At 42.8% G+C, this 25850-nt stretch overlaps 1 protein-coding gene across 1 annotated transcript in view; it reads right to left on the bottom strand.

The window, feature by feature from the left end:
• Positions 1 to 25850, bottom strand: part of LOC308077639 (phospholipid phosphatase-related protein type 5-like) — a gene marked incomplete at its 3' end in the record, with an annotated part of 112102 nt that overhangs the window by 7460 nt on the left and 78792 nt on the right. The window contains exon 4 of the mRNA XM_080418452.1: positions 13305 to 13481. Within this exon, the coding sequence (XP_080274578.1) occupies positions 13305 to 13481 (177 nt within the window). The remainder of the gene's footprint in view (positions 1 to 13304; positions 13482 to 25850) is intronic.

Genomic DNA, 25850 nt, shown 5'->3' with positions numbered 1-25850 from the left:
ACACACACACACACACACACACACACACACACACACACACACACACACACACACACACACCTTCCATCTTCCACATTCTCGCCCCTGGTTAAAATCTCTCTCTCTTTATACATTTATAAAGGCATATACAGTATGTTCTCTGTTGCTGAACATGAGCAGGCTTCCTTCCATATTTATTTATTTTCAACAGCCTAACCCACTTTGTGGGCATTTAAGGTACCAACACTACGGGCATAGGAGCATAATTACATATATTAACTGTTGTGGAGAAAATTGTTAGATGGAACAACACGTCCCTGCAAAAATGGGAGGTAGGTGTCTGAGAGAAGAGAAGAGAAGAGAAGAGAAGAGAAGAGAAGAGAAGAGAAGAGAAGAGAAGAGAAGAGAGAGAAGAGAAGAGAAGAGAAGAGAAGAGAAGAGAAGAGAAGGTCCAGTGGTTTGCGTTACCAGCCCCGGAGAGACGCACAGACAGAAAGACAGACAGAACTTTTACAGACTCACAGACCCTCTCCTAGACGGCTCGGTCCCCGGGGTAAAAAAAACAAAGAAAAGTTATTTTACAACAATAGGCTTATTAGACATGGTTGGAAAGTCATGATCAAAATACACTGTCAAGAATTACAATCTGAAATCCATCCATCTGTGCAAACCAGAATGGTTAGATCCGCAAAATCTGCTGCCTAAGCCATTGCCAACAGATGTGTGCCGCTTGAGAACCCTGCACCTGCTGCTACTTTCTTTAAACCCCTCCTCAGGGCCGCGTGTTATGTATACACCTGCATATCGTTGCTGTCGGGCAGAAACCTCTCATGTCCATATTTTAACACCCTACTTGATAATACTACAGCGTCGCACGAAAGCATCAAAAGTAGCAGATCGACAAGCTCGAAACGCGGCACGAGCATGTCGATCTGCTGTTTTTGAATTTGAGTCCTGAAAAGTAACGGTTTTGGACATATGAGGTTTCCACCCCTCAGAGACGATATGACGCTAATGTTCCTATTAGGACATGCACCCGACCTGCATACGATGCTAATATGTTTTAAACATCATGTGCATCTGCATACTGTACTACTGTATGTACACTGTACAGTATGTCTTTGATTATTTGACCCGTTTGTATCCTGTGTTCTGTTCTTTTCTTATCCTGCTCTACCCCTATCCTCTATTCACCCACTTCTTTATCCCATTTAGACCTGAGGCTGATTACAAAAAAACGCCTTCTAAATCCTTACCTAAGCCCTTCAATTTTGTATTCAAAAAATTGTACAAGTAAATTAGATTCAGATTTCTAAAGCCAGTGAATATTTGTGTGTCGCTGGCAACCGACAGAAATAACATTAGCACATGATTAGCATATTACACTACGTGGCTATAAATATCTGCCATACTGGCTCACAGCATGTGCTGGCACGTGTGTGCAGAGTGCCCGCCTGTGTGAGCACTAAGCAGTGTTGCCAGATTTTGCAAGAGAAACAAGCGACCAGGTCCATGAAAACAAGCCCAAGCGACTAGGCTAAGTTTTACCACTTTGCATCGGCTATTTGAAAATAGCAGATCTACAAGCTCAAAACGCGTTGCAATGGGATTGTAGATGTGCTATTTTTTTTTTTTATATTGAGAAAAAAGTGAACAATTTTGAATATTTTTTTGGCACAAAATATTTTCCGATGGACAATTACATATTAACACATTTACCGCCGGGCCCGTAGTTCTACGGGCCGTTAAATCCAACGGTTAAGCGCCGATCCCGTAGCCTACGGGCTGTGGTGCTTTTTCCTTTTTTTCGATTTTTTTTTTTTTTTTCAATTTTCTAGGGGGACCATTTTCAGTGTAACACCACCCGATGTCGACCGGAAGTGCGATCTCGTTTTTTGTTTCCCGTCTGTCTCCATTCTAAGTCGTACACAAAAACCCCTGTAAAAGCCCCTGTAAACATGTAGTTTTTCATCCTCGCATTTCCCATGTTAACATAAACGATCAGAACTCAAACATGGCGGCTCCGTTTGACACGCGGTCTCGACGAGTAGACACCAGGACATGTGCCCGTTGTTTACAAACAGTGGATCGCGCAATCTAAAGGATTTTAACGGGGCCTATGGCGACCTGAAAAAAACAAAAAACAACAATAAAACGTTGGCACTGGTGAGTACATTATGAGATTAACCTCTGGCGGTCAATGTGTTAATCTGGTGGTCCTTGACATGAAAACAATGTGGGAACCACTGGTTTAAACAACATTAGTAAGCAAGCCCAAATAAATACTACAGTTTAGAAACAAGCCCCCAAAAAACCACAACCCGCAACCACCAATATTTACAAGCCACTTTACAGAAAGAAATAGCCCAAAAGTCGCTCATAACAAGCAGAAATGGCAACACTGGCACTAAGCACACATGTTTGAGTGTGACTACAGTGCACTGTGTATGCTGCTGTGAAGCTTAATTTATAATCCATCATGTGAGGGTGTCACTTGGCAAAGAAAAAATGACAGATCTGCATGCTAATAATGCCTCGCACCGCAATGAGTTGTTAGCTTGCAGATCTGTGCTTTTTTTGGCAAGTGACACCTTCGTACTACAGAGCATGAATTAGGCTTTAACAGACATTAAACACCTACTAATTACAGAGCGCCCTAGTTTCTGCACTGCGTTCGAGAGAAATGAGAAATCGTGGTGCAGTTCTTTAGCTACTTCTCAGCTAAGTAAAATGAGGATGAAAATGTAATATGTAGAGGGTACCAGGTGGTCCCCAGCAAAATGTGTTAATAAAGCATCACAATCATTTTAACCATTTTATACTTTGGCTATTCAAAAATAGCAGATATACAAGCTCATAGCGAGCTTGTAGATATGCAATTTTTTTTACATTGTGAGAATGTGTGCAAATCTTTGAATATATATTTTTTAAAACAAATCTTTGCTTCTGGGGGTTTCTGGCACAAAACATTTTCAGATGGGAGTCCGCGGTTATGCAGAAATGCTCATTCTGCATGACTTTTCTGCGAAGCCTTAAATTGACAACTTGTTCCCGGATCAGACTCCATCTGTAACATTTCTCTAATGATTCAACGGTTTATCAAGTCAGATTAGGAAACTGACGCTGGAATAGTCCAATCTGTGTTTGTCTGTTTGTTTATTAATTCTTTAACTTTTTTCTGTATTTCTTTCAAGCCACGCAAACGCATCGTAGGCGGTTTATTTTGTGCCAGATAAAACCATTAAATAAATACAGTCAAACCAACCAAGCACTGAGCAGCGAGGATGCTTCCAACCTTAACCAATTTAACCACTTGAACCCCAGCATCCATATTCTCGGGGAAACATTAGACAAAAAATTGCTGATCTACAAGCTACAAGCGATGCCGTGTCACAGCGTGTTGTGAGCTTGTAGATCGGCTCTTTTTGGGTAAGAGATTTTTGGTGTAGAAAGCAGTGGAAGTACAGAGCCAACTCAGAAGTTTACTATGTCTAGAGGGCAGTGATGGAAGAAGTACTCACACGTTTTACTTAAGTAAAAGTATCAATACTGCAATGTAGATATACTCTGTTACAAGTAGAAGTCCTGTATTAAAAATGTACTTGTGTAAAAGTACAAAAGTATCGGCATCAAAATATACTTAAAGTACCAAAAGTAAAAGTACTCATTATGCAGAATGTCCCATTTAAGTTTTCAAAATGTATGAAAATAGCTCACAATGAGTCGCATTGCAACGCATTGTGAGCTTGTAGATCTGCTATTTTCAAATATATATATGGCTGAAGTGGTTAGTGTGTTTGTGGAGTAGAAGTAAAAAAAATATGGAAAATTGAAGACAGTAAAAATACCAAAAATTGTACTTAAGCAAAGTACTTGAGTACAGTACTTCATGCAACTCCGAGGCCAGGCAGCTGCTTTAAAATCAATTCATCATTATAATTATTTGATTTATTTTTAAGGTGAAAGCCTCTGATGGAAGCCATGCTCTCCCCTCTCACCACCTCCTCACAGACCTATTGGTTCTACAGCATAATGGAAAAGGACAAAAAGAAATAAACCCCATTGGCCTCCCTCAGAGAGACAGAGAGAAAGAGAGAGAGAGAGAAAGAGAAAGCGAAAGAAATTAGAGGGGGCAGCATAAAGGGTGCTTGACAGCTCCATTTCGTTGCCTTCGCTCATTTCAAGTGCAGCTAGGAAACGAGGCGTATCCGAGCCTGTGTCATTGTCACTTGTGCTACACATGGCCCCAATGAACAGTACAATCCTCTGCGTTAATTTTGACTCAATTGGACCCGGATTTCACAGTGCAGTGCGCGCAAATGTGTGTATGCAAATGTGTGTGTGTGTGTGTGTGTGTGTGTGTGTGTGTGTGTGTGTGTGCGTGCGTGCGTGCGTGCGTGCGTGCGTGCGTGCGTGTCAGCGTCCGTTTCGGAACGTCTGTCCGTTCCGAAAAATGGAAATACTCAATGAAAGTACAAGTGCCTCAAAAGTGAACTAAAGTACAGCACTTGAGTGAATGCTTTTGTTACTTCCCACGACTGTACACAGAGGCAATACAAATGAGTATTCAGCTATTCCTCCTACACAGTACAAAGTAGGCTACAGTACATCAGGTCAGTCTGTCAGTCCTGTTACCCTGGCTGCGAAGTGCCAAACAAACATGACTAGAGGCCGACCAATACAGCATATCGTTGTTGTCGGGCGGAATTGTTGTCCAAAACCGTTCCTATTTTATTATGATTTTAAAAATGATTTAAAATATTGAAACTAGCAGATCTACAATCTCACAATGCCTCGCAATGGTGCTTGCAGATCTGCTATTTTCACTACTTTTGTGTGACAGTCTTGTATGATGAAGTAGGGCTTAGATTTAGAAAAAAACGTAACAATTTGAAAATTGGAGATGCAAGGTTTCTGCCCGACAACAGCGATATCAGTCCACTAAACACAATGTTCTTCGTTGCTCTGGTGCTACTGATGAAGCCTAAGTTGCGTTTACTGTTGTAAGATATCGGTGATGTTGCTGTTTCTGATACCAGTGAGATCATTTGCATTTTTCATATATATAAAAAATAGCCGCCCATATTACATAATATACATATAGCCTTGTAAGCCTACAGTAAATCCATATTCTATTACCTTTGGTCATTTTCAATATATTATAGTATAGGATTATATCCCCATCAATACATATTACATATTATTTGCGCAATCCGCTTTGACGAGAAGCCACACCGGCTGCCATTCCTTCTACCTGGAAGTAACAGTGATTTCATTCACCTTGTTTACAAATCCCCACAAGTGTGTGGGAAACAAATGCAATCGGGATCTCAAAAACGGAAAGAGAGCGATACAAGAGCTATCCGTGTAACAGCTAATAATATATAATAATATTTGTCCCCACTCCTTGAGGCGTTTTTTGTCACTATATATTTGCACATACGTGAAATTTGTCCACTGCATTTACCCATCCTATAATCACAAGGAGCAGTGAGCAGCCATTGTGCGGCGCTCGCTGAGCAATTAGGGGTTAAGAGTCTTGCTCAGGGACACACATCGATACATTGCTGGCCTGGCCTGGAATCGTACCTGGGACGACCAGGGGCTCTGGCTCCCTAGGCAGGCTCACTAACCAATCAGCTATGGCCGCATTGGCCGCAACGTGTGCATCTTTAACCATATACAGTGCATTGGCTATTTGAAAATAGTTCGGTCCTTGATATGAAGAAGTTTGAGAGCCACTGAATTACACAACCCAAACCTCTATACCAAAGGGATATTGTGCTTTCAGTAAGCCTCTCTACGAGCACAGTGGACAGTGGATAGAGAGCTATAGGAATAGTGAGGCACTGACTGGCAGATAAAACATTACAGCATACCACATGCTGGATATAGAGAACTTCCCATAACCTTGTCCTACTGTCACTTCATATGAAAGAAAGAGACAGCGATAGTATATATATATGTGTGTGTGTGTGTGTGTGTGTGTGTGTGTGTGTGTGTGTATGTAATATCGATGGCCAAAATGCAAAACCTCCTAAGTGCAAATGTCATGATTTTCGGATTTCACTGTGGATGAGGACTATAGGCTATGCTGCACATGCTCAGTCTGTCTGCAAGATAGTCCCGCCCCTCATTTTGTCAGAAAAAGTCATTTGACTAAAACCTCCTATCTTGTTCAGTGCCAATTAGTGCTAAAATGTTGAAGCGCAAAACCTCTTATCTGCACCAGAACTAGTTGAGCAGCAGACAGAGCTGAAACTTGGGAATTCTATGTTATGTAGACCGTCTAAATGTCTTTCAGTTTGTAGTAATCAATTATTTTCAAAATAAAAAAGTGTCTTCCACCCTTACTAGTTAAGTATTTGTTAGTAACTGTCAAGTTAATTGCATTGCCTTGTTGATTGCTAATGATTAGTGTCAGGTGGTGAAACTTTTATCACACCAAGAGTGTGAGTTGATCAAAAATGTTAATGGTATTACTTGTTACAGTACTGTAGAATGTCTTGATCTCAAAATGAGCATAAAAAAAGCATTATTTAACAACATAATGTTTGTTTGTAAGCCTAACTATTTCTAGGTAAAAACCTCCTATGTGCATCTATGTAGATAGGAGGTCATTTTTAGGTATAGATAGGAGGTTTTGGCATTGAACATTTTGAACTTGTGGTTAGAGGTTGTCATTGCTGCTTAGATGTGAACGTCCATGTCGTGATTTTTTAATAATTGCAGATCAAAATCACACGTGAACACCGTGGCAGCCAACAAACCTGTGAGAATATTGTGGTGTGTCGGTTGGGGGGTATGAGGGTATGGGGGTGGGATGGGGTTTGGAGTTATGGGGTGTGGGAGGTGTGGGGTGGCGGTTGGGGGGTTATGGGGTGGGGGGTGCATGAGGGTTTGGGTGGGTGGAGTTTGGGGGTTGTGGTGTGCTGGTTGGGGGCATGGAGATCGGGGGTTCTGGGAGTGGGGGTAATGGGTTGGGTGGGATTTGGGGGTATGAGGGTATGGAGTGGGATGGGGTTTTGAGTTATGGGGGTTGAGAGGTGTGGGCTGGCAGTTGGGGGGTATGGGATTTGTGGGAGTGGGGGAGTATTGCAGGTGGTGGAGTTGGGGGTATAGGGTATGGGGGGGATTATGTTGAGGGGGGCATAGGCCAGTTAGGCCGGATCATATAGGATTGGGTCTTTGCGATGCGATGCAAGAGTGTGGTCTAGCCAACACCAACTCGGGACTCCTGAAGTGGGATGGGGGTTTGAGTTATGGAGGCGGAGATGTGTGGGCTGGCAGTTGGGGGGATGGGGTTTGTGGGAGTGGGGGAGTATTGCAGGTGGTGGAGTTGGGGGTATAGGGTATGGGGGGGGTATGGTCTAGCCAACACCAACTCAGGACTCCTGAATCGCTGCCCTCCACACTCTCCTATCTAGCATCAGGGTCTTGAGCTCTACAGTGTTGTTAGCTAAGCTGTTATGCCGAAGTTCATCTACGTAGGGTGGTGCACTTATTGTCTTTCCTGGCTTTGCCCTGGGTTGGCTCCCATAGTGTCAGTTTGCTTGCCACTAGTTATGGGTGCCTGACGCAGTGCCCTGCCTCATCCTTCTCTCTCTAACTTTGTCTGTGACCCATGGTAAGTTACCGTAGAGGACCACATTTCTGATGTGGTCCGTCCATGTGACTAGTGCCATTCGTAGCATTCTTGTGTAGACTCCATCCAAGGCCCTTTCCTGTTGTGCTGTGACGGTCCATGTCTCAGCCCCATACAGCAGTACTGACACTGTAGCTATACGAACAGCCGCCTCTTGAGGTCTTCTCCCATGTCTGATTTCCACACTCTCCTCATCCCATGCAAGGCATTCTAGTCAAGTACCCCCTGGACCTTCAGGTCCTATTCCATTGAAGCAGTCCAGGCCCAAGTTATTTGAAGTCCTGGACTGCCTCGAGTAGCTTGTCTCCATCATTTGAACCATCTTCTCAGGAACTCAGTAGGCCCAGAGAATGTTCATCAGTTTCCCCCGGTGGATGGTGCCAAAAGCCTTTTGGAAGTCATGAAGGTGATCACCACTGAAAGATTCCGCTCCCTTACTCCTTCCAGTATCCTCCTCAGCACCAGTATCTGCCCGCCTGCTGTTCGCTCCGGGCGGAAGCCGTTCTGCGAGTTTCTCAGTACAGGGTCTGAGATGGGTCTAAAACCTGCGACTTGTGAGCTCAGGCTAATGCCTTGGAGGTGTCTGTCTTGGTGAGGTCGCCTGACTTTGGTACTGGATTGATGATCATTTTGCGCCACAGCTTCGGCAGCTCGCTAGACGTGTGTGCTTGATAAAATCCAACACCACCTCGTCTATGGGCACATACATCACTCCATCCTCCCTGCAGCTCTTGCCTCACTTGATAGTAGCCTTGGCCCTCTGGTACTCATCCATGGTGAATGATCTGTCTTCCATGACCTTCCCATACCAGACGGGAACATCGGATCATCCTCTTCTTCGGTTGAAGGAGGATTTCCTAGGAGTGTTTTGAAGTGCTGGTACCATGTTTCAACTCGTTCCTCTGCGCTTTCTCCCCAGAAGTCTGAGAAGAGCTTCTGCCAGAAACGTCATTGATGAGCTTCCAGTTCTTGCCATGCTTCTGGTTAACATGCACCTCTTTAATGTCCCTGAACTTTTGGGTCAGCTCCTGTTGTTCCAGTTGCATACACGTGGTATAGCTCCTCCTTCTTCCGCTTATATTCCTCCCTCAGACCCTCTCCCTTTTGGTCAGCGACAAAGTCCCTGTGTGCTGCTCTCATCTCCTCCCTGGCTTTGGTGATTCTAGGGTCAAGGCATCCGTCTTTCCTCCTTGCTTATAGGCTCTTTAAGACATTCAATGATCTTACATACTATTCCACTGTCCACACTGGACACAAGGTTGGTGATCCAGTTGTATGAGTTAGGGGAGTTGGAGGGCATGAGGGTTTAGGTGGGTGGGGTTTGGGGCATATGGTGTGCTGGTTGGGGGGAATGTTGTTGTGGGAGTGGGGAGGTATTTCAGGTGGTGGAGTTGGGGGGTAGAGAGTATAGGGGGGATTATGTCGAGGGGTGCCTGGGCCAGTTGTTTCGTCCACCTAATTGTATTCCTGTTGTCCTTTTTGTAAATTTTATTTGTAAGCACTTTTATTTTAGGTTCTTGCTGGGGACTGTTCTTAGCACATTTTTTGTGAGCATTGCCCTGCAAACTTTTTCTTTTTTGTTGAATAAAATAAAAAAGCATTCAATGCAACTCAGTGGTGTGTTCTACCGTGTTACGCTGTATACGCTGTATACAGTGCAGATTCTTTTGGGAAAAAGCGTATACAGTCTACCATTTAATCCATTGAAAACGCGCTAGCGTATACCCACGACCACGCGCATCTCGTGCAGGGAATGATTATCGTATACCTCCGGGAAAAAAACTAGACCACACCACTGATGCAACTGTTTGCAGCTGTAAATGTATGTATTTACAGCCAGTATTATTTGTCATTATTTAGTTATGCAATCACTTAACATTGAAGTGTAAAAGCTCCTATCTGCAGAATTTTCCAGGAAAAGTGGGGGAAAACCTCCTATCTGCATTTGCTATATGAAATAAGTGTAATTAACATATAATAATGTAATATAGTCCAGACATCCAGAAACGGTGTATTATGTGATGGGTTTCATAAAAAAATAGCATTGTGCAAAAAAAATACAACATTTTGTAGTTTTCTTTTTCATTTTCCCAACAATGAACATTTTTCAGATAGGAGGTTTTGCGTTTTGGCCATCGATATTCTGCTGACGGCTACATTTCCGTCTAGTTGAGCCAAGCCCTATCCGTGACTTATCCTCCACCGTTATCCACTCGCAGCGATGGAGTGGCAGAATCCTTCTCCACACACACACACACACACACACACACACACACACACACACACACACACACACACACACACACACACACACACACACACACACACACACACACACACACACACACACACACACACACACACACACACACACAGTTGGCTTTACAGGGATTCCCCAGGATCAGGCTGAAGGGAGATTCTCTCTAACTCAGCAAGACGAGCCTCTTGGCAAGGACGCACGGCGAGAGCGTGAAGGAGTAATGTTGGAACGTGACCCGAGGGGTTGTGTGCGTAGGAAGGAGATGAGTACTGTGTGTGTGTGTGTGTGTGTGTGCGTGCGTGCGTAGGAGGTGAGAACTGGATCTGTACGGACCCACCCCCTCCCATGATGGCTTGACAGTCAGTCACAGGGAATCTCTGAGCGGATACTGCTCTGTGTGCGTGCGTGCGTGTGCGTGCGTGTGCGTGCGTGTGTGTGTGTATGTGTGTGTGTGTGTGTGTGTGTGTGTGTGTGTGTGTGTGTGTGCGCGTGCGTGCGTGTGTGCGTGCGTGTGTGCTTGCGTGTATTACTATATTTGAGAAATAGAGATTTTGAGGACAATTGTCCTTGTCCTCACAAGAGAAATGGAGATTTGGGGAGTTTACAATTAGGAAAATAGTTCAGGTTGGGGTTAGGGTTATAGGATTAGGCCATTAGAGGTTAGGTTTAGGGTTTGGACCACTTAAGTTAAGTGGTCAGATGGGTGACTAACATCCAGCCAGTTGCTCAGTGGCGACACAATATTGTCTGATACTCGTTCTAGTTGTATAGGTGTGACATTCCAAAGTTTCAGCGTGCCATTGGCACGCCAGTGGAACATCAGTGGATTGTCCAAGCATTGTCCTAGACAAAGGGGGGGCAGGATTTACCAACGTGTGAAATGGTGCCAGGTGCGAATTGGCCTCAGTTCACACCAGGCAAATCAGGCACGACAATAAAGAGGGGGACTTTACAGGGAAAGTTCAGGAAAAGTGAAGAGAAGTGTGGTTCTGTAATAAACATTTACTTGAGTAAAAGTACATAAGTGTTGGCATCAAAATATACTTAAAGTACCAAAAGTAAAAGTACTCGTTAGGTGTTTTCAAAATGTATAGAAATCTTTTGAATTTAGCAGATCTACAAGCTCACAACGTGTCGGATCGCGGCGTGTTGTGAGCTTGTAGATCTGCTAGTGCTGAAGTGGTTAATGTATGTTTTGTAATAACGTAAAAGTAACTAAAGTTTTCTAAATAATTGTAGTGGAGTAAAAAGTACAATATTTGCCCCTGAGATGTAGTGGAGTAGAAGTAAAAGTATTGAAAAAATGGAAATACCCCAGTAAAGTAAAAGTACCTCAAATCTGTACTTCAGTACAGTACTTGAGTAAATGTACATAGTTACTTTCCACCACTGCTGTCATGTGTTTTTTTTGCACTTACGCCAGTGAGTGGAACAACAACAACAACCCAACACATCACACCACACTGTGTTCATTAGAGCCTGTTAGCGATGCCGATATCACAACATATTATATTTTCCAAAAGGAATTAAACTCAGTCCGACTAGAAGCAGGGATAAAACATGTCCCCCACCAGCTATAAACAATGGATGACCAGAGGGGGGGGGGATATCAAAAGCAGAGGCACGGATGGGTTCCATACTGGGACAAATAACATACTGTTATACAATTCTCCTTTGTCTGTCCGCCTGGAGAAAACATATCATCGCTGTTGGGTGTAAACCCTGTATGTATTGTTATTTTAATACAACTGTACAAAAAAGCACAATGTGAGCTTGTCGGTGTGCTTGAAATATGGAGATACTGTACGAGATTTCGGCCCGACAGCGTCAACGACATGTGACGTATACAGAACGGTGAGACCCTGTCTCTCTACAAGAGAGGATTATGAAACGACGCCATTTCAATCAGAGCTCGAGGGAGGCGGAAGGGTAGATGATTATTCCAGAACTTGTGATTACAGTAGGCGTATTACCACTGATTGCGCATCCACCGGATTCACAAGGTCCACTGTGTCCTAATGGAAAACAGCTACGCACTCGGACTGAAATATGCATCCTCCCACACACAGCACAATACTTGACTGTAAGTAAAGCAGGAAAGACACGGGTAACTAATGGAATGGGAAGATCGATAGACACGCAGCCGCTTGAATTGGTAACAGCCAGTGCTGTGTGGAAGGAAGTGCCGACCTTGATGCACTGCAGTTCCAAAGTTCCGTCTGTCTGAGCTTAATTGTGTGCAGAGCACTGTGTCATATTAAAAGCTGCAATCTTTTTTTACAGCTTGGCAACAAGCTGTGAATAAACAGACACTGCAACTAGTCGTCACCTACTGTACCTCCATTACACTTTTTTAACTTACATTACACTTACTTACACTTACATTTTCAACGGAGCTCTGATCAGGCTGAAACCTTGCACAAATTTGGAGTGAAACGTCAAAGATATACATATGTGTCATAAACCACTGCCATCATAGATGACTGATGTCACACGCTGGCCACAAAAAGTCCAAGATCAAGATTGGAGCCACGCCATTCCCATGTGCATCCCGAGATCCATATGATTCAGTCTTTTAGACAATAAGGGGCCAAGTCCACAGAAAGCATTTCATGAGTTGAGGAACGCTTTGGATATCATGTCCAGAGTGCTCACAGCCTCACACACAGCGTTCAAACCGTGGCTGTGCTCGAACGTCCTGTCACCTGCGTTACTAGCACCAACTAGCAGCTTAGCTTAAGCAATAAAAACATGGACGTCTGTGTGTGTTTACATAACAAAACAATAATAAGAAAAAAAACAAAACAAAGAAAGAAAAGACTAAATAAATAGCAATCATTTCCCTCTATACCAGCTGTTACCAGCAATGGTGTTTACCTGCAGAAACACATTGCCCTATATCTGTATTTTGGTGTTTTAACCGTTTGTTTTGGTAGACGGAGATGTTTTTGGGAAAACCAAAACAAACAGTGAAAACACCTAAAGCAAGAGGGCAATGTGTTTCTGCAGGTAAACACCACCACACTGCTCCAGTGGCTGATGACTGCTGCTATAGAGGAAAATGATGGGTAAATCATTTTGTTTTGTTATGTAAACAAGGCAAAGTCCTTAAACCCTCTAGCCTTAGTGAAACGGACATGAGTTGTAACTCAACTGTACTTGGTACACTGGTTCACTCTGCACCAAATCTCTTGCGATGCGTTGTTGTTCCCCCCAGAATAGGGATGCTGGGGTTCAATTGGTTAAATATATATTTTGTCAGGCATTAAACAAGCAAGTAAAACAAAAATGTAGGTGTTGTTAGGCCAAGTCCAAATATGTGGGATTTGTGAAACAGCATGAAAGCACAACATGTGTACAATTATGATGTTTTTGGTATTATGGTTGCTAAACCTGTTGCTGTATATAGTGTGGTCTCACCAGGAAGGTGGCGATGGCGATGCCGATGATGAAGCCAGCGATGACGTCGGACCAGTGGTTGCGGTACTCGGCCACGCGGTTCAGTCCGGTCAGGAAGGCCAGACATACGAGCGTCAGAGACAGCACCGGCTTGGCTAGACGGGTCCCCTTGGCCTGCACTGTGTATGTCACATACATCTGGGAAGACGCACACACACACACACACACACACACACACACACACACACACACACACACACACACACACACACACACACACACACACACACATTTAATCATTTATTTATGTCCACATAAGAGATACAATACAAGGACACAAATATTACAAGGTGCTGTCAAAAATGTACAGTCAGCAAATCATGGACAAATGCTCCCACACCCTTTAGGGGTACAAATAACAGCGTCTTCGCCATATTTGGCGGCTACCGATAGTAGAAGAGATTCCACAGAATTTTGCAAGCCGTTTAGCTGCTTTTTTTGGCATCCCAAGTTGTTGGAAGCCTCTTACAACCCCCCCCCCACACACACACATACACACACACACACACACACACACACACACACACACACACACACACACACACACACACACACACACACACACACACACACACACACACACACACACACACACACACACACACACACACACACACAGTTATGACTACCAATGCTCTTTATGGGCAGTGGTAACATGTTCCTGCTCCACTGTATCTAAAGGAACATTTACCCATGTGGTAAGTTACAGTATGCATTAAACCGAGAGAGAAACAAATCTTTCACAGTAGTAGGCAGGGTGGGGTTCTGAGGCTGACAGTTGTGGTGGTGAGCCATTTATTTGGTGAATTCCCATTCCTATATTTATGCTTTGCTTTTGATAATTGGAATGAATGTCAGCAAGTATGCTGGGACCACACCATGGGGCATGTGGACAGGTCACTGTCGGGTGGAAACCTTGTATGTCCAAAACGGTTCCTTTTTCATTATTATTAAAAAAGAATATATATATATTAAAATAGTGAAAATAGTAGATCTGCTATTGTCACTACTGTTGTGCGCTGCTCTTGTCTGATGAAGTAAGGCATTAAATTATGAAAAAGCATAAAAAGTTGTGATATGGAGATACAAGGTTTCTGCCCGTCAGCAAAAAATATTTAAAAGAAGATGTGCTCCAGTGTCTTCCTCCTGGTTTAATCCTTTTAAAGGACCACTTCAACCCATTTTCAACCTATCTTCATATAATTAGTCCTCACTAATGCTCCATTATAAGATGCCACCATTTCTGTCTACTCTGTGTCTCAGAGGAGGGCTGTGGACAGAAATCTGCCTACCAGTGACATCATCGGTGGGCAAGTTTGGCCATTTCAAACAAGATTTCAAACTTTGAGTGTCTGTTGAGTGTCTAAACGGAAGTACCACCCAACTAAACTATAGGTTGAGGCTTTACAAATCTGTTCACATTCTCCGTGAATGAAACAAGGGGAAATACATATGACGGAAGTCCTGCCCCTACAGACACTCTCTGCATTAGGTCATGACCAAGCTTTTCTCCTCGGAGATGAGTAACGGCCGGGAACGAGGCTAAGTTTCTAATAGCTTGGAATCCCCACTGATGATGTCATCGTTAGGCAGGTTTCTGAACTGTCCACAGCACCACCAATGACTCACAGCGTGAGTAGATAGAAATGGTGACATCTTATAATGAGCAATAGTGAGGACCAATTATATATTATATGAAGATATGGTTGAAAAGGTGTGAAGTGCTCTTTTGATTGATTGAATATTTTATTGACAGTTTAAATGTACAGCAGTACATGAATAAAGCCAAATGGATAATCACCAAAGAGCCAAAGCCATAAACATTTGAACACCTAGACAAACGTTAGTACAACAAACAACGATACAAAAGGGTACATATCAAAATATGCAGTTAAATCAATTCATGATGATAACTCACAAGGTTATATACCCAATGTGTCTTTAATTAATAAAAACATGTTTTCTAATTTGAATATGTCTTTCCAACAGGTGTATTGGGCTCATCTGAAATGTTTTGAGTGCCAGTGAGCAGTGTGGGCTTGATCTTTTTCTACAAGATTAATAAACAACGACAAAGAAGACATTAAGTCTTGATAATGAGGATATTATTAGGTTTCAGTGATACTGCCTTAATAATGTTAGTTAAGGCCGACAACAAAGATAACATTTTCAAGCACCCATTCCAAAAGCCTCGAGCACTTTAATGTTTGAATGCACACTTCACTGACTACACTCCTATAAAGACTACACTTTAGAACCAGCAAAATCCCTGTTGCATTTATTATTTATAGTCACTTAACGAACACTCGCTCAGAGCAGGGACAAATTGAGACTGTAATATGTTACTAGGAGGACGATTAACCACGTTTAGCCTGTAGCTACTCATAATGTAATAATGACAAGACAATGTGACGTCACACACACAAAGCTATGAGAATCATCGCTCTTCTTGTGCCAACTAACCACTGTTAAACTGGCCAATTTTACACAAACACACACACGCGCACAAACGCACATGCACACGCACACGCACACGCACACGCACACCCACACACACACACACACACACACACACACACGGCCGCGAGACGCACGAACGCTCCCTCCTTCCCGCGGACGTGGTCGGAAATAAAGGTCCGTCCCGGGCCTCTCAAGTCTCAACCCATCCCGGAGGCGGGGTGACATTTTCACTAAACGAGCCCCTGAAGGGTTGGCCGTTGGCTTAGCCGCAGGCTAACGCGCGGCTCACATACTGGTTTTGTGCTTGTATAAAATAGGGTGTTTGTTAAGTGGTTAGCATGACATTCGTGCAGTGTTTCTCAAAAATGGGGTCCAGGGATTACCAGGGTTCCTTGAGGGGGTACCAAATGGACCCTTACGGGTCTGTAACTCTCAGGGTTATGGGGGTCCTTGAAATTAAAACGTTTGAGAACCACTGCATTAGTGGATATGTGACCAGTATATTAGAAGGGAGAACCAGTCTAGCGGCTATCACTCAGTGGACACAATACAACCACATGAACACCCAACAATAAACAGTGGAATGCCATCATGTCTGTGTCAGAACACAACCACAATACAAAGATATGTGTTCAAACGTGTTGATTCTTGCAAAAGGCTCGGACATTTGGGGTCCAACCAGCTCTAGTCTAGTACAGCATAGTTTTGAGGATAAATTGCCAAGGAGCGGGGCACCCTGGACAATTTTATAATCCAAAATAAAGCCGTGAAATTGGTCTTGATTCTTACTAGCCTTACGAGTTCAATTTAGATTAGTCCGTAAAATGTCAGAGAGAGAGAGAGAGAGAGAGAGAGAGAGAGAGAGAGAGAGAGAGAGAGAGAGAGAGAGAGAGAGAGAGAGATTAGAGGGGACAGCATAAAGGGTGCTTGACAGCTCCATTTCGTTGCCTTCGCTCGTTTCAAGTGCAGCTAGGAAGCGAGGCGTGTCCGAGCCTGTGTCATTGTCACTGTGGCACACATGGCCCCAATGCACAGTCAAATCCTCACTGTTAATTCGGACTCAAATGGACCCGGCTTTCACTGTGCAGCGTGTGAATGAGGGAGTGTTGAATACTTATTAACACAGGTTGTAAAGCTATTCCTTCAACTTAGCCACTCAAACCCTACAGTATGACCATACGGAGTCCCACAGGGCTCTGTAGTAGTGCCTTTTCTGTTTTCGCTCTACATTAAAGATCTTCGCGGGAAAGTAGCCGATATAAAAGCCCACAATGCGTCGCAACGCGTAAGCTTGCAGATCTGCTATTTTCTGTTAGAATATTAGTATTCTGTACAGAGTATTCTGTTATCCCCAGAATACAGTTATTGGGGTTTAAGTGGTTAAACTCTAGTGTCCATAATACTGTGGGAAACAACATTCAGAGAAAATAGCAGATCTACAAGCTCACAACAACACGTCACAATGTAACATAGTGTAGAGGGAAAAGGGAGGGTGCCATGGAGAGGAGAGGAGAGGAGAGGAGAGGAGAGACCACTGTCTCACTGTCTCGCGTATGGCGTCCACAGCTGGCTTCAGCCTGGCCATTAATTCAGAGAGAGTAAGTCAAGCGGAGGGGAAGAAGCCTTGAGCATTGTTCCTCCCCCGCTTCCCCTCTCCTCCTCTCTCATCTTCTGTTCACGTGGGACTCAGCTGGGAGGGGAGTGAACCTGTGTGTCAACTCCATCAACCCCCGTGACAGCTCCAAATGATCACCATAATACATTATCCATCACACTTCTTCAGGCACAGTCCCAGCGCTCTCTCTCTCTCTGTGCAACACAGAGCATGGCAAGCATCAAGCAACCAGAAGTGGTTCACAAGATTTCAGGGTCACGCAGCAAAACTAAAACATTGTGATACTGTGTTATTGACATTTGGGGACAGCAAAAACCCAGGCCATGGTGTGAAACGAGAAGAGAAGGAGTGAGGACGAAGACGCGGAAATAATGATGGAAATAATGTCAACCAGCTGTGTTAATACCATAGACCGTAAAAGAATAGGGACATCGTCACGCCCCTGGTTTCTACAGACCGTAAATGAAGCCTATTCGCAGCAATTTCAAATCCGCTTTTCAATATCCAGTCTGATATATGGACTCAGAAATTAAGTTAAGGGGGGGGGGGGTAATTAATGCTATTGATTGTATAGCTTGTCAATCAAAATCATCACAAGGTAGCCACGCCCCTCCTACAGCATACCCTACTTTATCATCAATTTTAAAATAAATGGGACCATAATTTACTAAAACGCATTCATGGTGATTGAAAGAAGACTTTAAACTATAGCGACTGGAAGCATATAGCATTTATGACAATGTTTATTAAGGTAATAAAACAAGTGTAAAGTTCGGCAAAAACACATCCGCTTGAATAGAGCCTAATTGCTTCTGACACCAGCAGGGGTGAAACAGCGAGACTACAGGCCATTCATATGAACTGTCACTTCCTATATAGCCTCAATGTCCAAGCTGGATGCTAGCCCCTTGGTTAATACAGATGAATGGAAACCATTCTAACGTTTATGAAAAAAAAATATTGCAAATAGTTAATAATTGCGAACAGGTGATTATGTAATAGTTGTGACAGGCCTAAAGTCAGCGGCTTTGCTGACTCATAGGACAGACCTAATCTTTGCACAGGAAAACTAGTCTGTGTATGGGAACAGATGGAAGCGCCTTGGCAGCAAAATTTAAATGGTAATAAAACAAATTCACTGTGTGGGTTATAACCGCTTGGAGTGAACTCCACCCCTCTCCTGATTGCTCTGGGAAATGTATTAGAAGGACAGAGATTGTGTCCGCTAGTCATGAAAAAATAGAAAATAAACTCTCTAGTCTTTCGGTTGTGGGAGAGGGGGTTTTGCATTTTGTGTTATGTGAATGTATAGTGAATGTTGCGGCTCATTGAGTCAAAGCGATAAACCTGAGCCGAAGGGAAATGAAAACCTAAAATATTAAAAACCGAGAGCTACAATATCCACTGAAGTCTGAGATCATCAGAGACATGTACATGCACACACGCACGCAGACACACAGAAAAAATAGAGACAGGAAAAAAGAGCAGGAAAGGAGAGAGAGATGAAGGGAGGGATATGCATGTATGTATCAATAATGTATACTGCATTTATGAATTGATACAGATGTGATTTGAGGCAGCAGACACATACAGAGAACACCCATATGTCTCACAAAACTACAACAAAATATATTCATATATCAAATAAAACGTTAGAAATTAATTTCTGCTCTTGACCCGCATTGTCCCCACCCGGAGGCGAACTTGCGTGGTAACATTAACAGCCATTGCAGAGCGTTGTACAGATGGGCTGTTGCTCAAGCCTATAATTTTCCTGTTTAATATCCGACATTAGCAGACATCGGTACGTCACTATATCAGAGGCTTGTCGGGGTAAATGGGGAGCCCAACACAATAAATTGCAAAAATGGGCAGATGAGCTCGGGAGACATGTGCTCCTTCCACTACACTTCCCACATCAATCTGCCCATAAACGTTCAAATGATGTCATGTTATAATCGCAGAGGACGGATGCAGACGCAATAAGTCCCCCGTTAATGAAATGAATTAGTACTCTGCTGACTTTAAAGGTTGATTTAAAGGTATTTTTCTCACTCCGGCTGGACATCATTCACGGTTTGCAGAATTGTTTGTTAGGCGTTTGACTGTTTTATTAGGAAGCAGAGTGGTGCAGACATTCAAGATATATGGGAGGGAGTTGAGGGATAAGAGTCCACCATCCGTGAGTTGGATTCAAATGCAGGTCAATGTGATGAATGTGATAATAAGCGAACTGCTAAGCTATGGGTCAATGTGATGAATGTGATAATGCGCTAACCGCTAAGCTATGGGTCAATGTGATGAATGTGATAATACACTAACTGCTAAGCTATAGGTCAATGTGATGAATGTGATAATAAGCTAACCGCTACAGGTTCCAAAACCTTTCCATGCCAAGGAACACCAAATAGCCCTACTGTAGCCTCTGCCTGCAGGAAGTGGCGCGGCTAGACGGTTCTCGAGATACGTGAACTAGATCAGTGGTTCTCAATGTTTTCAGTCCGCGACCCCCCAAAATAGTCATATTTGAACTGGGGACCCCCCAACCTGATAAGCACTTGGAATAGGCATAACATTTAGTTTGACTCGGTTCCACAGATAAATATTTTGAAAATAGTAGATCTACAAGCTCACAACGCCTCACATTGTGTTATTATTATTATTCCTATTTTAAAATGTCCTTTCTTTTACATTTGGCCCCCGTGGCATGTCCTGGAGGCCCTCACTTAAAAAAGCTGTGTGCTAACTAAGCCATCAGTGCACCCCCAGGCAGGCACCCCAATTTTACCCTGCCTATGATGCAATGTGTGGCAGGGCATTGTAATCAATGTTGACGCCCTGGCTGTCTAGCCATCCACGCTCTTTGTAAAACAGAACAATGAACAAGAAAAGATTAGGACAACACTCCAAAATTGACTTCTTATTTGCCACACAGATGTTTGGGACAAGGTGCCCTTCTTCAGGGCCTAACGGAAGGGAGTCAAAAAGGAGAATGAATTCAGGACCATGACATGAAAATAACTTCAGCCTGATTCTGATCATCCTTGGGTCAGCGGATGCTGGGCAGGTGCGTTTGGGATTATGCCATGCCATGCCATCCATATACTACAGCGTCACACAAAAGCATAAAAAGTAGCAGATCCGCGGCACCGCGGAACGCCGGGTTTTGAGCTTGTAGATCTGCTGCTTTTGCTATTTTTGAATTTGAATCAGTCACAGTTTTTGGACATAGGAGGTTTCGACCCGACAGAGACGAAATGCGTTTTTTTATACAGACTCTCTGGGCACTGTCTTCCGCCCACTTCCACTATCTTCCGACCAACACAGTTGCCATTTTTACCCCCGGCGCCCACGGCCCACAAATGACCTTGCAACCTCTTCAGCGCCCAGGTGCATGTTGTTGTGTTGTGAGTGGTCTGGCGCAATCAGGGCACACTGCTATCTTACACACAGTGTTTGCCAGCTGCTAAGGTAGTCTTATCAGGTAGTCTTCTCGGTGCACTGACGGCACAGATATTTCCTTTCTACACTCCATGTATTAACAGGTCACCAGAAAATGTAGGGCTAGCGAAGCGCACAGCCGTCCATCATGCTTTAATAAGAGGTTTAAAAAATAACCTGAGAGTGAGCGTATTGTCTCTGTCGGGTGGAAACCTCATATGTCCAAAACTGTGACTATTCAGGATTCAAATTGCTGGGCAATATAATATTTTATATATATGTGATATATATATATATATATATATATATATATATATATATACATATATATACATATATATGTATATATATATATCTTTTTTTTCCTCTCAAGTATAGGAGATCTACAAGCTCGTAGATCAACTATTTCCGGTATCCTTCTGGTTTCTTTCAAAACTATCTATCAGGAGACCACGAGGGGAGGTAAATGCAATTTCCCATAGAAAGAATGTGTCATTCACTGCTGACGTTTTTCCTTTTTTCCCTTTTCTCCTTTGTACATAATAGTGTTTTGTATTTGTTGACGACATGTATTATTGTGTTATTTTTTTATGCTAATGAATTGAATACATAGGACCACAATGGAAACAAGTCCCCAGGACCTTTTTGCGTTATCCTTTTAGCCTTAACTCTTTCAGTGCCAATGAAATAAAAAAATTATTGCGAACTTTGCCAGAATATATATATTTTTTTTTCAAAGAAAATAAAAAGTGCTTAGGAAGCGAGATACAGCCTTTTTCAGTTTTAGGTTAAACAAAGAGTGGATGGAGCTGCAAATCTTCAGATAATGATATCTTGGGTTCTGAACACTTTTTTCAAGAAAAAAAAAAAAAAATCAAATTTTTTTGGCACTGAGAGTTAATGTCCGACTGTACCTTGCTCTGTTTACATTTCTGACTAATAAAGTATTCAATCAATCAAATCAAATCCGGCCTCAGGGTTAAGCTTAAAAAAAAAAGATTGTAAAAATGTGCGTCCTAAAACATTGATGTCCTCGCAAGTATAGTCATACAAACATATGTTTGTGTGTGTGTGTGTGTGTGTCAAGCTTGGAGCTATAAGACACACAAGGGCCTTTGCTAAATGACCTAGATAACAAACCCAATCTGCTGTCCCCATCGCGGTGCAGGAATCATACGGGGCCCGAAGCCATTCATCCCCGGGTACACTCACTCACCGCTCGCCCCAGACAACACGCTCGCTCTCACGCTGACACAGAAAGAACGCCGGCATCACACTGGCACACAATCACAGAAAATAGATGTAATTTTTCTTTCATCTTTTCACTTTGGTCTGCCAGCAGGAAGATGGGGGACATTCAACATCAGCAACATTCCTTGCTGGAGGATGTCAAAAGACCACTTCCATGGTGTGTGTGTGTGTGTGTGTGTGTGCGTGCGTGCACAACGTGTGCGTGTTTAACCCATTGAAACCGGTAAAGCATCTGTGTCATTTTAGATCTTAGCTATATTATAAATATAGCACATTGGTTGGCTATTAAAAAATAGCAGATATACAAGCACTTAGTGCCACGCTATGAGCTTGTATATCTGCTATTTTATTCTTTAAGCGTGAAAATGTGTGCAAATCTTTGAATATAATATATATTTTTAAAGTGAACATTTTTTAACTCAAATCTTTGCTTCTAGGGGTCCCTGGAACAAAATATTTTGAGATGGGGGGGGGGGGGGGCAAATACATATAATTTTGGGCGGTGAAAAAGTTTGAGAACCACTGAATAGCAACATAGGCTTTTCAGAAAACTGTTAGGATTTAGAAGACATTTGTAGAATTGGCCTCAGGTATTAATGGGCTAATTGCTGTTCTTGTGAGGATCAAATGCCCTGCAGTTGAGTGAAAATGTGATGAACCCCTCCTGAAGAAACTACATTTCCCTGGTTCTTAACTCTATAGGGTGCGGTTTTAGGATTAGGGCTTAAATGTCAGAGCTTATGTTAGAAGATTTAAAGGTCGACAGAACCATAATAGTAGTAGTTTACAGCGTGTGTGTGTGTGTGTGTGTGTGTGTGTGTGTGCGCGTGCGTGTGTGCAATTTCTAAAGCCATACTCGCACTCAAAACAGCGCAACCGAAATTGGATCCCATCTGAGGAATAGACGGAGACAGGGGAAGAGTGTCAAAATGTGTCTAAATTGATCCTGTGAAGCCACTTGCTTCATGTCAAGGACCCCCAAATTGATATTTTTTGGGCCGCAGACCCCATCTGAAAATATTTTGTGCCGGGGACCCCCATAAGAGAATAGAATATTACACACAGACGAAGGCTGGATAGCCAAAATGTTTGTTTCTTGTGTAAGGCATATGGAGAAAGAAAGAACTGACTTATCTTGTCACTCTGAGTGCGAACCTTCACTCTTTTGATTGATTGATTGAATAGTACAGAGGTATGATTTTACAATGATTTTTAAAAGCATAACACAATATGCCCTAGGGGCTTGTTTCCATTTTGGTCCTGTGTATTCAATTCATCAACCAAATGTTCATGTTTTAAGAGGAGCAACAGAGGACACACCAGAGGAGTCAGAGCGAGGTGGTAACAAAACGTTTAGTTATAGAATGTTATTACATATTTTATTTTTTTCCATAAAGTGTAAAATAGGGTTAAAGTGGTTAAACTAATTTTGATTACCCATACCCTTTTTGCTGAGGACCCCCTGGAACCCCTTCTTTGACTGACCCCACTTTGATAACCACTGCTCTATTACTCCACCACTATAGTCATATTGTGTCCATTAAGACAATCTAGACTAGAGTCATACTGTGTGATAGTTACTATACGGGGGCCACCATATCTTGGTGTGATAGGAACTTTTTTTCATCCCTATTCTCGCCTCGTGCTGAGCTTGTAGATCGGCTATTTTCGGCAAAGAGGTTTGGTGTAGGGGGAAAAAAGAGAAGACAAAAGTACAGGTTTTCTAAGTATTGAGGGTTTAAGTGTTAACTGTCTGAAAATACATATTAACATGAATCCAACACAACGCTACACATTGACAGTGCTGTCAAAAAGTCTATGAAGCTCTATGAAATCTATGAAAAAGTTTAATCTGCAACACAATCTTACATATACAATATGTAGTGGGTCCCTGCTTCATCTGTCTCTCACAAGGGGTGCTTGGACTGAAACACTTTGAAGTCCCCTGCTTTAGACGGATCAAATGCAAAGTCATGCGTGCACACTCAAAGTAGAAACAAAAACGAACACACTCAATCTATATAAATGTAATTTGCCAAAGCAAGTGTCAAAATATAATAAAAACAGTCGAAAATGGGGAAAGTATTATACAGTTGGAGGGGGTACAGCATTGTGTCAACAGAGCTATGTCACATTGCGTCGTTATAATGTTATACTGTATATACAGGGTGTAAAGCTTTTTGAGAAAAATAGCAGCAATCTTTTGCAGTCACTTTGGGACAAATAGCAGCATTTTTTCTCAAAACTATTTAAATAGTGTACAAAAAAGCCTTACTCGCACGCAAGCACACACAAACACACACACACACACACACACACTAGGGGTGGGACGATATATCGATATCGCGATATATCGCGATACTTTCTCCCGCGATAACTAATCGATATACTGCCAAAAAATATCGATATTAATTTGTTTTTCTTTTTTTGTGATACGTTGTTTTTCCTACTCTGTATTTGTGTAATGATGATTTTGAACTGTTTGGTGCTATTTTATGTGTTTATGAATTGAATACAAGGACTATCGTGATATATCGTTGGTGAAATTTCATGCAATATATCGTGATATCGCAATATATCGATATTTTCAGATATCGTGATATATCGTTGGTGAAATTTCTTGCAATATATATTGAATATCGTGATATCGCAATATATCGAATATCGTAGAATATCGTGATATATATTGTTATCGTGGGCCTAATATCGTGATATATATCGTATCGTGAGCTACCCATATCGTCCCACCCCTAACACACACACACACACACACACACACACACACACACACACACACACACACACACACACACACACACACACACACACACACACACACACACACACACACACACACACACACACACACACACACACACCCACACACCCACACACCCACACCCACACCCACACCCACCTCCTGGTGCCTATGGGAAGTGTAACTGTCAAAGCGCTGAGTACTGTAGCTCTCCATTCATCTACTGTTTTTTGGGGTTTGTTTTACGTTGTAGAGCAGTGAATGAGGCACTGGGGGAAGAATTCATGGTTGGACTGTGACCCAGTACTTACTCCAGAGGCAGCGGTCTTCACACCTCAACCCTCCAATCAGCAGCAGCAGATCCTAATTAGCTTCCGTAAAGAGTCACAACATGCTGCAGAGGCTAGAAATCACACCAGTTTTGCAACACCCAAAGCTGTCATGTCCGCTGTGTGGAGGGGCTGGAAACCAGTCCACTGAATTAATTGGGGATGACTATGCTGTACTACTGTACTTGGTACGACCACTTAAACCAAGTGGTGGAAAACGTACTCAGATGTGTTCAATCAATACTGCAATGTAGAAAAAGAAAAAGTCCGGTAATCAAAATTTACTTGAGTAAAAGTATAGGAGTTGAAATATACTTATATATAATCAAAAGTTTAAGTTGCGACTTGTTGCGAGCTTGTAGATCTGCTATTTTTTGGGTAATAGTAATACCCCAGGATATGGATGCTGGGGTTCAATTGGTTAACATACCTTTTCCCTGAATGGATCCCGATGCGACGCACGGGGTACGCCCGGGGCCCTGGCCTACCGTTGCTCCCAATCAATACCAAACTTAGAAGAGACACTGTTCAGGGGTCTGCCTTGACCATAGTCACACCAGGGACCACGTGTGGCCGGCCACCAGTCATCTACGTGCAACAAATTCAAAAACATATTTTTGGCAGGATTTCCCCAATACAAATGCAACCCTGGC

This window comes from Gymnoscopelus braueri, assembly GCF_963280865.1.
Source record: "Gymnoscopelus braueri genome assembly, chromosome: 21".
NCBI lineage: Eukaryota > Metazoa > Chordata > Actinopteri > Myctophiformes > Myctophidae > Gymnoscopelus > Gymnoscopelus braueri.
This window is presented reverse-complemented; position numbering and strand designations above follow the sequence as displayed.